The following is a 14098-nucleotide window of genomic DNA, read 5'->3' on the forward strand; positions in this document are numbered from 1 at the left end:
TGTTGGTATATGTTTAAAAATGAAAGTTGGATATAATAAATATTTGAAATCACATTGACTTGATACTTCTTATCTATACATTTCTCAAATATGTTTATTTTTAAAACATAGCTTCTATTCATCCAAATTCAATATGATATGATATAATGATACTTGTTTTTTTTAAGAGGTGGCAACACTCTGATGTTGAAATATTCAAACTTTTCCCATTGCAGCCCCTTTCTTATAAGACTTGAATCATTTTGCATTTTCTCTATATTGAGCTATGCTACTTATTAATTGATTTAGGTCATCAACTATGTACCCATTCATTGTCTTGGAATCCTAGAAAATATTTCAATGTACACAATTAACTTTCTACAGAGATGTACAGATATTTTAAAAATGTAAATTGTTTTTTTGTTTTTGTTTTCTGTTTTTTTGTTTTGTTTTGTTTTTTTACAAAAAGCATTTAAGGGTAACAAAATTTTCAAACTATAAAAATAAGATGGTTGAGGTGACGTTTTAGGGGATCCATAAATGAGTTACTTAAAAGAGTTTTCAGCCCTCGCTAGGATTTTCTGTGTCGATTTCTGATCTATCTGCTCATAATGTAGGAAAATAAGGGTAGCAATGGTAACTTTCAGGCTCCCCCATTCGCTCTATGTATGCATTCTATGCTTTACTTGCACTGCCCTACTTAACTCTCTACTGTCACAGTGCAGAGGCTGGTCATTGGACTGACTAGAAAGAGGACTGCCGTTTTAAAGGTAAGTCATGCTTACAAGGTCATACAGAGAGAGGCCATATGGGATTCGTTTTAATAGGCTCTTCTCCACATGTTAATGTATGTGAAATTGAACTTAGGATCCCTAGTGCCAGGTGGCAGCTGAAATATTACTGTCTTGTTCTTGTCTGTGACCATGTAAGCATCAGCAGCAAAATATACAGAATATCTCCTAGCCCCTAGGCCAGGTGGTAGTGAGGGTAGAAAAGTGGGTCGGGTATCAGCTGGGCAGTCCTGAAGAGGAACTCAAGCGAGGCTAGCTTCCTACTTCTCCTAACTGGTTTCCATAGCTAGCATAGATGGCTCCTCTTTGCTGTTGTTGGTCTTTGTTTTTTTTTTTTTTAATTATCTCTCATCATATACATTATATATACACTCATCTTTGATTCACTTCTGAACTGATGTGTCATTCATTAACATTCCGATGCTACAGAAGACATTATCCTATAGAAAAAACATGGACATTGACAACTCTGAACTGAAAAGTAATTAAGTTTGGACTGTAAGTTGAAAAGCTTTAACCAGTATATTTTAGTTACACTGGTTATAGTTGCACAAGAATGATAAATAATAACACACACACACACACACACACACACACACACACACACACACACACTTGTCCCAAAGTCCTCTTTCAATTAAAAGAAGAAAAAAAAAAGCAAGCAAAGTGTTAAGGGATTGCTGCAAAATGGTTGAATTTAGGCGTTTTCCCTTTCTTATTAGTTAATAAAATAATGGGTCATCTTAAGGCTGATAGCATCTCACAATCAATGTGGTCAAAGCATAGCTGCTAAGCTGGCATGGATGCTCAAGGCATTCTGGCTGCCAAGTTCAACCTCTAACCAGTGGCTTTTCCTACCTCCCCAGCTATGGAGAGTCCACAGAGGCAGCACTGTGTGGAGCCAAGAATTTGGTCACACACAGGTTTTGTAGTTTAGACTCCAGATCAACTATCTCCTGTGAGGATGTCAGAAACATGAGGCGACCCTGGTGTCTCCCTACCTTTCTTCTCTTCAGCGCCTGCATCTGACTTGAGGGTGTGGCTGCTGCTGTGAAGAGAATCTTTTGAGTCTTCATTTTCATCCAGAACTCCTGCGAAGCTGATCTTTCTCTCATATCTGTGCCGGTCCAGTTCAGGATCCAGACGAAGCCTGCAGCTCTCCAAGTCCTGAAATGTCAGATGTCCTGAGACAAAGCACTGCACTCGGTCTTCGTCTCCCTCTCCCTCTCTGTCTATCTCTCCATCTCTGCCTCTCTCCTCTCTACCTCTCTGTCTCTGTGTCTCTCTCTGTCTCTCTCCATCCGTCTGTCTTCTGTCTGTCTGTCTGTCTGTCTGTCTGTCTGTCTGTCTCTCTCCCTCTCTGTCTATGTGTCTTTTTTCTGGCCCTGTCTATCTCTGTCTCTTTCTTTCCTTCCTTTCTTTTTTCTTTTCTTTCTTTCTTTCTTTTTTTTTTTTTTGACAGGATCTTGCCCCGAAGCCAGAAAGCTGGCTTCATGGTCCTCCAGCCTCTGCCCCAGTTTCCTATGTGCTGCAAGGATAGGCAGGCGCCATCAAGCTCCACCCACTGCACTGATGTGGTAAACGTCTACTCACTGTGATCACATGCAATTATAATCTAACGTGCTCTTATTGTTCACTTTAGACTGTGGTCTTACAAATATTCTTGAATTGGAAAATAAGTGTTTTCTAATTGATAGCTACTCCTGATATGTTTCATCTTCCAACAACACAGAAATATGAACTAGCTGCTTCCCTCTCAAACTCTTGGTCCAGTGTTTGCGAGGCAGAGGCATCTCTGGCGTTTGCATGTGAATTGCGCAGTCACGCACTGAGTTTGAACATGTTAGGTACAATGGCATAAGTAAGAAACGAGTCCTTCTCTGAGGAACTCAGAATACTAAGATGGAAGATGGGCAAGCATGAATGGTAGATTCCAAGTGGAGGAGCTTGATATCGGACTGGGAGACAACAGTAATAGAATAATAGTCCCCATGTGATATCTAACCCTGAGATCCCCAGAGTCTGAAAACGTGTTGCTTTACACTGAACGTTTGGAGATACAATTAAAGCTAAGGATTTTATGATGTAAAACTTATCCTGTGCTATCTAAGTGGAGCAAATTTAGTTACATGTGTCCACAGGCCTCTCTCTGGCTGAGGGTAGAGGAGGCATTAATATACTATTACTGCCTCAAGATGGAAGAGGGGGAGAGAGGTGGGGGTAGTAGTTTATAGAAGGTAGAAAAAAAGTAGCAAGGAGGCACATGTATTCTCTCTGTATCACAAAAGAAAGGCAACCTTACCAACATCTTGAATTTAGCCTAGGAAGATATGTCTTAGACTTTTAACCTGCAGTAGTGGAGGAGAACATGTCTGCACTTTTGAAAACAGGAAGGGAATAGAAGATGCTATTCGAGGTAGCTTTGGGTGGAGTTTCTTAGGACACATGTACGGGAAGTCCGCTCAGATTGAGGAAAATGCATGTGTGAGGACAGCGACTGTGGGGGTGGTTTGTATTGGGGACATTTTTTTTTACTCTCATCTAGAAAGAACTAAGGACAAGGTGTGGAAAGCTCAGGAGGCCTCAGATCAAGACAAAGAATGACAGGCAACTAAGGTATATGGAGAGCAGGAGAAACAGTCTTCCTCAGGGAAGAGCACGCTAGTGGGTTACCCAGCACCAAATGGTCAGCCCTGAAAGATCACACACACACACACAAGTAACATACAGACCAAGAAGGTTGGGCTTCTGGATTTAACAATATGTATGTACGGATACATAAATATACATGTATTTATATGGCAATAATTATTGAAAAAGGCTGGGTTTCAAAAAGTGAAAAGAGGGTTTTATTGGAGAATTTGGAGGAAGGAGAAGGGAGTAATGATGCAAATATGTCTCAATGAAGGAAACAATGAAGAGAGAAGCCTATGTTTAACAGTGAGAATGCTAGCAGAGTCAACAAAAGGTCTCAGAAACCTAGTTCAAGGTGAGGAAGAAACACTTTCCTCTTGTTACTAAATGACTGAAGGCTGCTGTGTTCTAGTCTTAGACCTTTTAGGTTTCTTTCTTTGTACTCCCCGTAATTCTTCTGGTTGGTTATACAGTCTCTGTCACAGGGCTTTGATATGTAGCTTAGCTTGTGGTCCTCTAAGGGCTGAGCTTCCTGATGTTTGTTGCCATGGCAGCGCTACGTGCTCAGGATAAAAAGGCATGATTGCTTGAGAAAACAGAACATTTCGTTTTCACTGATGGGTCTCAGCTCGTCACTGCTCTTTAAGGGAGGTGCGATTATAAGTTGGCCCTCACTATATGGTAGGCTACATGGAACAGAATTTGCTCACTAGAGAGAGTCACTGATGTAGAGCTTTAAGAGTTAAAAGGCAGAACAAAAGTGACTGAGCTAAACCAAGACACTTACAATTTTTATGAAAATTGTGGCTAATCTGAAAATGGGAAATTAGATGTACTCTAAGCTTTCCCAAAGACGGTATTAATCAGGAGACCTGAAGGAACAACACTGAAGGAAGTCTGTAGGTTGGATATTTCGTTACTACTGGCGTAAACTAAGTACATGCATCGAGGTGACTTGCATTGACTTTATAAAGTACTCTCAACAGAACAGTGAAAATGACGGTTCAGAAAAATAAAGATCAAACAAATATGATGTCACAGAGGGCAAGTAGGTGGACTTTCATTTTCTAAAAGTCAAATGTGCAGTTTCACCATCCCACTGAGGGTGACTTTCTCTTGAAGACAAACATGTCATTCATAAATGTTTCCAAGTCAAAAATACCCATTTTTGTTTTAGGATGTGAGGAAATGGTTTTTTTTTAAAGAAAATTCAAAAAACTAAAGTCAGAGGCTGTGCTCCGTGGTATCCGAACACTGACTCCTTTTTCTTACTTTCGGTCCCGCCCTGAGATTGGCCTTACATGACTTATTCACGCTGTTTGATTTTAACAGCAGGAGAGGTGGGTTGTAAAAATACCCTTAGCTGGAAGCTGGTGTGACAGGATGTGGAAAAAGCCTTGTGCAAAAGAGGAGAAGGTTTTGTTTGGCTCCTCAGGTAAAGCTGCAGATTGACTGTGATGAAAGGATCATTGGTTTCCACCAGAGGCCCAAGGTGTTCCCTATAAATGCACACTCTGAAGGTTTATGGGCCTTGCAAAGTATTTATAGGTACAGTAAAATAAAATAGTACCTGGCACATGAGTGTATTTTTATGTGCCAATATGTATACTGTGTGGGTGTGTGGGTGTGTGTGCACACACGTGCATGTGCATGTGCACTTGTGTGCAGCCATGTTTTCTGTCTATCTATAATCCACAAGAAATGCTAGAAATGCTATGAGAGTTACATGTTTGGAAATGCTGAAAATCTAAACACTGAAGTCATTTATCCCATACTATAAATGAAAAATTTGTTTGGAAGCAAACTTCTAAATGAATGTAGAAGCTGTTAGTATGAAAGAAAATAGGTTAATGACTTGTAAAGAATGTTGGCCATAAAGCTCCTCATTATTTGTAGGGTAGAGAAATGTAGGCTTGGGGCTGGAGAGATAGTTCAGTGGTCAAGAGCACTGACTGCTCTGCCCGAGGTCCTGAGTTCAATCCCCAGCAACCACATGGTGGCTCACAACCATCTATAATGTGATCTGATGCCCTCTTCTGGCCGGCAGGTGTGCATGCAGGCAGACCGCTGTACACATAATAATAAATAAATCTTAAAAAAAAAAAAAAAAAAAGAAATGTAGGTTCCTAGGTGTTTCCATCCAAATGACTGGTGATCATCAGTTAGATGCTCTACCGGGAAGTTCTATTTCCAATGACTTCTAAGCCAACCTTGGAGTTATTATTTTAACAGACAAAAGAGATGATCTTTTTAATGTATGAAACGCCTTTGGTTAAATTTTCTGGTCTTCAAGTACTTGAAGATTTGGGAGTACAGGAAACCTAGCTGCAGTTCCCTGTTTCCAAGTAGCCTGACTGTTGACACATGTTTCTTCAACATACCACTAGAGGCTCAGTGCGAGGTCTTGGTAGGCAAGAAAACGTCTCCCTCAGGAAGGTGGTTATCTCCAGGAGAAGTTGGCACGCTGCCATCTTCAAGGCAAAGGGACAGCCACATTTAGAGGGGTTCACAGTACCTAAGAAGAGAAAGAATTATTCATAAGAAGACAAATCAGTAACAGATGAAGGTCATGGTGTAATGGGCCTAGTTACATCCATGTCAAATCAAACTACACATAAGAACATTTCTACGCAGCCTCAGTTTACCTACTCCTGTCAGCATCCCTTGGTATGGCCATCCACCTCTCTCCTTCCTCTCTGAAGTTCTGTAACACATGCTTCAGCATTAAAGGCTCAGACAAGCAGAATTCAGGGTTTCCCCTCACAGCACTATAGAGTAACACATCACGGCTCCAGTGTAACCAGAAGACTGTTTGGTGAATTAGAAATGGAAAGTGACCTTGTATTCAGTCAGGCGTTGGCTGCATATATGACAACCAGCTAGGCCTGGAGCCCTAATATCCTTCCAGCTCATTTTATTTTTATTTTTATTTTTATTTTTTAATATAAGGATGTCCCAAATACTAGATGGGACAATATATTTTTTTTAATTGTATTTCTTTATTATGTGTACAGTGTTCTGCCTGCAGGTAGAGCCACCATGTGGTTGCTGGGAATTGAACTCTTGACCCCTGGAAGGCGAGCCAGTGCTTTTAACCTCTGAGCCATCTCTCCAGTTCATTTTAATAAGGGCTGTTTGCTTTGGCCTTCTGAGCGCTGCGAAGTTCTTTCAACTCTAGTTCAATGGGTTTTTTGTGCAGCACAGTCACAAGAAAAGATATCACCTGATCACCCAGACCATACATTTTTGTTCACTTGTAACAGGGTCTCTCAGTTCCAGTAGTCCTGGATGTCCTAGAACTCACTCTGTAGACCAGTCTTAGTGTCCAAACCACAAAGGTCCACCTGTTTCTGCCTCCCAAGTGCTGGGACTAAACGTGTGTTCCACCACACCCAGTTCATAGTACACATTTTAATACAAGATGTCCTGTTATAGCAAGACACACACGTACCACAAGTAACTGAGTCTCCTTTACTTTAAAGACTATCGGCCTTTTATTTTGTCAGACACTCAAATAACATAGACCAACTAACTGATTTTAGACTAAAGACAGGTAATGGCCAAGGGCCTTAAGAAAGGTCATAACTGGTTGTGATATCTGCATTAACATAAACCACGAAGAAATATCTTGGCTACTCCTTCCTCAGAAAAGAAGAAGGCCGTGTAGTGTTCTACCTCTTACAGAAGAAAGAAAATTGTTATCAGTTGAATAAAGCAAGTCATCAAACTGTCACAATATAATTATATGTCAATAATTTAAGAAAATATCCCCAGAGAGTGTCTCCAGGGGCATAATGAGAGTTGTTAACTGAGTAGTATACATGATTTTTTTGACACAGAAGGTAGAAGATAAGTCTTCTGAAGACATCTGGCCTATTTTTCCCTCCTGAGAGCTGTTGCTTTTTCTCCATAGTTAAAACGTGACTGGAAAAACTGCCTCTCTTAAACTTCTGTGGAATTTCCAAACGGACATGTGCTCACTTTAAATTTAGCTTTGGAATGCAAGATTAGCTAAATCACACATAACAACTGCACAACTGGTGGAGAATCACACACATTACTCTTATATTCCCATAGAGAAAACAGAGCTGCAAACGTCACCTAGCTGAACAAAATTTCAAAAGCTCTCTCCTGGTTATTATCTGAAAGAGTCCATCACAGTGAGCAAAGGTGGAGGTCTACAGAGGCCAAACTAAATGCTGATGAGACAGACATAACATAGGACTGAATAGAGCCTTTGTGGTTTAGTGTAGACAGTGCCCTGCAGCCTATGGGGTGTACTCATCCAATGTTTCGGCTTCCTGCATGCTGAAGGGCCTCTGAGTAGCTTCCAAAGTATGTCTCTTGTTGGCTGCCATTCATAGCAAGCTTTCTCTAGGTTAAGTGACTGCTAGACAGTCACTATCTAACATTTAACCTATGAGTGAAAATTATTTAAAAAAAAAAAACAAGCTAGGTTGTCTTCAGAATCCACTCTTATCATTCGGCTGATACACTCGTGTAGAAATTCAGTATGGTATCATCAGAGATACCAAGATCTGCTATGACTTCATAAGGTATAAAAAGGGAGCAAAATAATGGGGGAGAAAATACTAAATTCTTGGTGCAGAAGAGGAAAGGAGCACAGTCAGAATTTTCTTTGATCACTGTTTAATTTTTTCCAATGTTATCATCTAGCCACCATTTTACACTTTATGACACATGATATGGCAGATTTGGTATAAATTAACCAAGGATAACCCATGAGACACAAGCAGAGAACTTGAGTTGCAAATGAAGAGGAAAGGCTTAATGGAAAAAAATGTTGCTCCTTCCATTGTGGAAAGATGTTGATTCTACATCCCTAACTGGAATTTACACTCAACAAAATGCACCTCTTTGCATCCTCCCTAAGGCTTGTGTGGTGCAGAGCACACATATGTATAACATGACTCTGTAGAAGTTTTCTTGTTTCTCATTCTATGACAACTCTAATAGATAAAGCACAGGACATCACCATTCAAGCAAAGTTTGAATTTCTTTTTTTTTAAATTTTTTAAACATTTCTTATTAATACTGTAATATGCTCTGATTAAACCAATATTTTAGTTCTTTGGAATGCATTTCTCGTGTGTGTGTGTGTGTGTGTGTGTGTGTGTGTGTGTGTGGTTCAGTTGCTATTATAGATGTGTGCACATGTGCATGTGGACATGCATATACATGCATGAATGTGGAGGTCGGAGATTGATGTCAAGTATCTTTTTCCAAATGCTTCCCACCTTTAAGAGATTTTGTTCTCACACAGGCTCTTTCAGTGACTCTGAAGCTCACCCCTTCAGTGAGACCAGCTGGCCAATGAGTTCTGAGGACTTCCCAGTCTCTGTCTCACAGTGCTAAGGTTACAGGCTCCCACAACTGTGTCCATCTTTTAAAGAGAGCTCTTGAGGATCTAAACTCAGGTCCTCACGCTTGTGCAAGAAGCAATTTACCAACTGAATAATCTCCCCAGCCCTAGGAAAGCATTTCTTGTTAAATTCCATTTTGCATGGTGCTTTTGTTTCCCAGTGTGATAACAACATAAAGTCTTGAGGTGGAGAAGAGGAAGGAAGGAAGTTAGGAAGGAAGGAAAGAGAAAGGGAAAGAAGATAAAAGGAAAGAAGAGCCTTCTCAGAAAGCAGACTTTTACAAGTGCTTCCTCTCTAGGAGGCTTAGTATGAATCAAAGTGTATCAGCAAGACTCAGAGGCTAAAAGGTAATGTCCCTTCCACGTGGCCTGCGGTGCTTTGCCATCTGCCTCCCCCATCCCTGCCGGCCCCGCCCCTCTTTGCTTATGTACATGCTTTGCATCCACACGAGGAGAAGGGCAATGGTATGCAGGAGATGTAGGGAGATGGAGAGCATATGAGCGAGGAAAAGAGTATCCAGTGTCCCTATAGCAGAGTCTCTTACAAGCAGGGCCTCTTGTAGTAAAGGGAGTCTCCTTACTGTCATCTAAAAAGTCTTCCTCCTCATCCTCCTTCCGCAGTCTTCTCTTGGTCTCCTCATCATAAATAAGGCCAAGCAGGTTAGCAGGGCTCTCGCTCTCACCATGGCAGAGCTCGTTCAGTCGGATGCCAATTGCCTGCAGTGGACAAGGAAAGAATGAGACACCACGAAGGATGTCAGACGCTAAGACAGCAAGCACACACTCAGCCAAAGAACGGGCATGATTTCCCACAATGCCCCTCTTCTGTTTTCCACGTGCTGTCACCATCACCTTCTCTAATGCAGGGATCTAGACATGGAAAGGACACTGCTGTCTCTAGAGCCATTTGTTCTAAAGATTGGGAAAAAAATGGAATGGACACTTTGATATGCACATGCAAACACTTTTATGAATTTCAAATTTATTTGAAGTTAATTCATTCTGTAAATCTGACGTATGCAAACAAGCCAGCATTGTTCGCATCCCCTGTCCCCGACTATGTGATAAGTATGCAGGTCTGCACATTTTATGTAAGTGTGGAGTCCAGAGAACATTGGGTGTTCTGTTCCATTTTTCTCCACTTTATTCCACAGGCTTTCTCAGTGAGCTAGGTTGGTGTTCATCAAGCCCCAGCAAGACTCTTGTGTCTATCCCCCACAGTGCTGCTGTTACTGGGAGGAGTGGACACACTGGGCATTTTTTTTTTGTTGGGTACTAAGGATTCAAACTCAGGTACCCATGCTCAAACATTCTCACCAACTGAGCAATCTCCCCATCCTACAATAGAAGGTTTTAGGGCAGAAAAAAAAAAAAGACAGCATCACTCCTCAGAGTGTGTCTGATTACACTATCTTACAAGAGTATCAGTGCATGCTAATGAGTTTGGAAGTTGGCAAGAATTCCACTCCTGTGGTCTTTGTTTTTTGTTTATAATACCATTGTATGCACTTATTGGTGTTTATAGACCTTTCCCCAGCCCATGACAGCAAGTTAGTAAGAGATGTTAAGTGCTCTTCTGGGAGAGCCTCTAAAAACCACAGTAGAAGTGGGACCTTTAGTAACTTGGCACACTGACAATATTGACTCTTACATGGCACACGCACAACCAAGCTCCTGCTATCGGCTCTCCTGAATCAAGACACTTTGTTCCACAGTTTATCAAGAGGTGAATGCACTATCTCTATCCAGTTCCTGCTGTAGCCAAATGATGCAGAATACACAACAATGAATGAGAGACTTAAGAAAGGAGTCTCAAGGATACAGCTAAAATGAACACAGATTTCCGGTTTGACAGTCTTGTACTCTGTACATTAATAAAAACAAATCCCAACTCACTTTCTTCTTTCCTCCTGTATCAAGCTTATGAAATATTTAGAAAGTTACAAAGTTCTTAGCATGTAAGGAATTAGACTCGCTACTGAAAACCAACCTGTACCAATGAACAGACATGCAAAGTGCATCCAGAATGCTTTCAATAACACAACTGTTCTGAATCGGTTAAATTTCTAGAAATAAAAATACCTTTGTAAGATCTGGGATTAGATGACAAACTGCAAACCAGGAAACAAAAATCCTGGCTAGAAAATACCAATAAGAGCTATCACAATATCACCCGGCTTTACTTGCTAACCTTTAAAGTCTTAAACAAATAAACAAGGCCATAAGCAGCACCACAGAAGACTAAGACCTTGTTCTGAGGACGAGGCATAATGAATTTGGAGTGGAGATAGCCTGCTGAATGGCGAGACTCAGAGGAAGCGACTTTTTAATATTAAATTTTTTTTGATATTGCAATGAAATTATTCAAATTAAACACCCAGTTTATATAAAAAAAAATCAAACCCTGAACTTGCCTAATGTAATGCTAGTGTCTAAATAACAATTTAAAGTCCCACCTTTCATCAAAGGCTGGGGGGATATCTTAAGGAGATGTAATTCCTTTCGTTCTCCATTCATGAAATATTTATAAAGTGAGATAATTTGTAAGGTATTGAATGAGACACGAATATACATATACTGTTCAGATATAGTGGTGCCTTGTATGCCTGTGCCTTATGAAATATGAATGCACTTACAGGAAGATCACTGGTCAACAGGAAAGTTATAGACGTTAAGAGATGAGCTGAAGGCCGTGGACTGGATTTGAGCATGCCTGCCTCCTATCTTTTCCTTTTCTACACACGGAGTCTACTGGGGATGTAAAAATATGCTGAGATGGCACGTTCACTGGTTCTGAAGATAAACATCAACACAGTTCAAAGACCCAGGTATCTCGTTACTACAGACTTAGAGGGGCTGGCTGATGTGTTGGCTGATTAAAAAATGCAGAAAGAGGTTCACTTGAAGGAACTAAAAGTTTCTGTGATTTTGGAAGTATCTAGTCATTGAGGGACTCACCAGGAATCATTGAATAATAACTTTTTTTTTTAATGGAGAAAATGTGTAGGCAGGCTGGAAAGGTACCTTAGGACTTGGAAGCCTAATGACCCATTGGAGGGACATTGTGCTGGCTGCTCAGGAAGGTAGTGAAAACACATGAAGCTTGCTATTAACATTGATACAATTCTACTACTTATATAAATTGGTAAGTTCATATACTATTAATTATATAACATAATTATAACATTAAGTGTTGAAAGCTAATGTGTAATTAAAATAGTATAAAACAATATAATATATATAAATTTATAAAGTAAGTTTATAGTATAAAGGCTTATGCTAAATATGCTTCATGAGTATGAGCTAATTCAGTTTCATCACCCATAATCTTAGAAATTAGTTGAGCAAAAGTTGGACAACGATTTCAACATGAGCAATTTGGGCCATCACTCAAGGAAAGGGAGGCATTAAAGTCCTTTATTCCTAACCAAAAAAGACAGTAGGTTATAGAATGAATCAGAAGAGCCAAAGCTGGAGGCAGAGAGAACAGTATGAACATTCCATTTTGGATAGATTATGTCCCATGGAGATGATCTTACAGGCAGTGTGCAAGACAGATTGTAAGGTGTGGTTGTGAGAATGAGAGAAAATGGAAAGTAATCATCTAAATTTAATATATTTATATATAGAATATGTGTGTGTAATATGTATGTATGTATTTCACCACCAGGGGACTGGAAATGGTGAGTGCTGTTACTAAGAAGGCCTTTAAAACTGCTTTACATGGAAAATAAGGGGTACCATAAAAAAAAAAAGAAAGGAAAAAAAAAAAAAAAAAGAAAGCTAAAATTTGAAAACTGGCCTGATTATCTATCTCAGTGGCATTGCTTATTTTCTAAGACCCAAATTCCCTCTAACTTAAGCAAGGGAGTCACTCTAATTTCATAGAGGTTCTGACACACATGTATGGAAGAAAAGAGGAGGATGGGATTCAAATTCTAGCAGCTATGTGCCAGTGAGCTTGAGACTCACCGGTGTGGGAGCGTTTCGTACTTCTGGCAAAGGGGGTGGGAAGAGGGATATGGGGCAGCTTTGTAAGCTTGGTCATGAGATGTGCTTCTGTTACTGACTGCGTCAGTTAAAATAAGATAAATGCAAGTCGTCATGGTTTTAATTATATAAAGTTAACAAGGCATGCAGAAATATTAGTGTTGGAACAACATCGATATAATTATAGTACAAGAATTATTATTGGAAGATTTTTAAATGGTGGCCCACGCATTGTTGAAATGCAGTTTTCCCTGTAATGGGCAAATTGTTAATCTCACTATATATATCCCTGATTTCAGCATATATTTACTATATACTCTTACTAAATTGATCTGTTTATGTTTCAGGCTTTCAAAAATACCAGTGATGCATACATCTCTATGTTACAAATTAATAGATGGAATAACAGATCAGTCTGTCTGTCTCCTACACACAGGAAAGCATAAAGAGGTGGGTCATCTTGGGGCATATTATATAAAACACCTAACTTGATCATAGGACTGATTATTAATCATATTGAAGACCCAGATGGAGTTGGTATTATATGTACTCCTTTGTCACTATATCAAAACAAGGCCTGGAGGCACCTTTCTCAGAAAGGCTCGATGCACATCTGGTGGATGTGTTTTAACTTACAACTTTTTGCAAGAAGTCTCCAAATGTATTCTTATGTCCTTTTAATGTTATTATCAAAGAAAGGTCCATCTGTGTTTGTTATTTATAGCCTATTGCCAGGGGAGAAATACAGGAGCTAAGCACTCTACCTTTTAACTCAAAAAAGTTAAAAGGCTGAACAAAAACACTATACATTTCCATTATACTGGGGAGCAGACTTTCCAAAAGTACCTGGGCTTTTGAAAATGAGAACACATTTTACCAGCAGGAGGGCTGAATGGCTTTAATATGGTTTCGGGTAGAAAATAAAGGGCGTCAGGATAAGAATACCCTTTATCCTGCTCACTTCCATGCAGGGATGTGAATTTCCAGTGTGATGATTTTACTTTGATAATAACAAAGGCAGTCTCACAGAAAAATATCACCCCTGATTTCAGCACAATTATGAGGCCAAGTAACTGAGAAACACTATCCAATGTCTTAATAACAAGAAAACTAAATATGGAAGAGATAGTCTGGGATTTGCAACTATGTTTAGGGAAAGTGCTTGGGTTGTAGCTTGGTCCTAACCAGAGGGGAGGCCATGCAGGATAAACTCGTGCATAGACTAGGCATTGAGTCCCAGGGAGAGGCTCACGGCCAGCCCCCTCTAGTTATCTGACCTATCTTTCCTAGAATCTCATATTCATATTTCTACCTTCAATGC

The 14098-nt window shown here is 39.9% G+C and overlaps 1 protein-coding gene across 12 annotated transcripts in view; it reads right to left on the minus strand.

Moving 5' to 3' along the window:
- Positions 1–14098, minus strand: part of UNC80 (unc-80 homolog, NALCN channel complex subunit) — a 184662-nt gene that overhangs the window by 89453 nt on the left and 81111 nt on the right. For all 12 annotated transcript variants that reach the window (XM_084778985.1, XM_084778984.1, XM_084778990.1 and 9 more), the window contains exons 24-26: positions 9369–9504; positions 5786–5919; positions 1772–1937 (exon numbers count right to left, since the gene is read on the minus strand). In XM_084778985.1, the coding sequence (XP_084635111.1) occupies positions 1772–1937; positions 5786–5919; positions 9369–9504 (436 nt within the window). The remainder of the gene's footprint in view (positions 1–1771; positions 1938–5785; positions 5920–9368; positions 9505–14098) is intronic.

Source organism: Acomys minous (genome assembly GCF_964271855.1).
Source record: "Acomys minous genome assembly, chromosome: 4".
In the NCBI taxonomy this organism is placed as follows: domain Eukaryota; kingdom Metazoa; phylum Chordata; class Mammalia; order Rodentia; family Muridae; genus Acomys; species Acomys minous.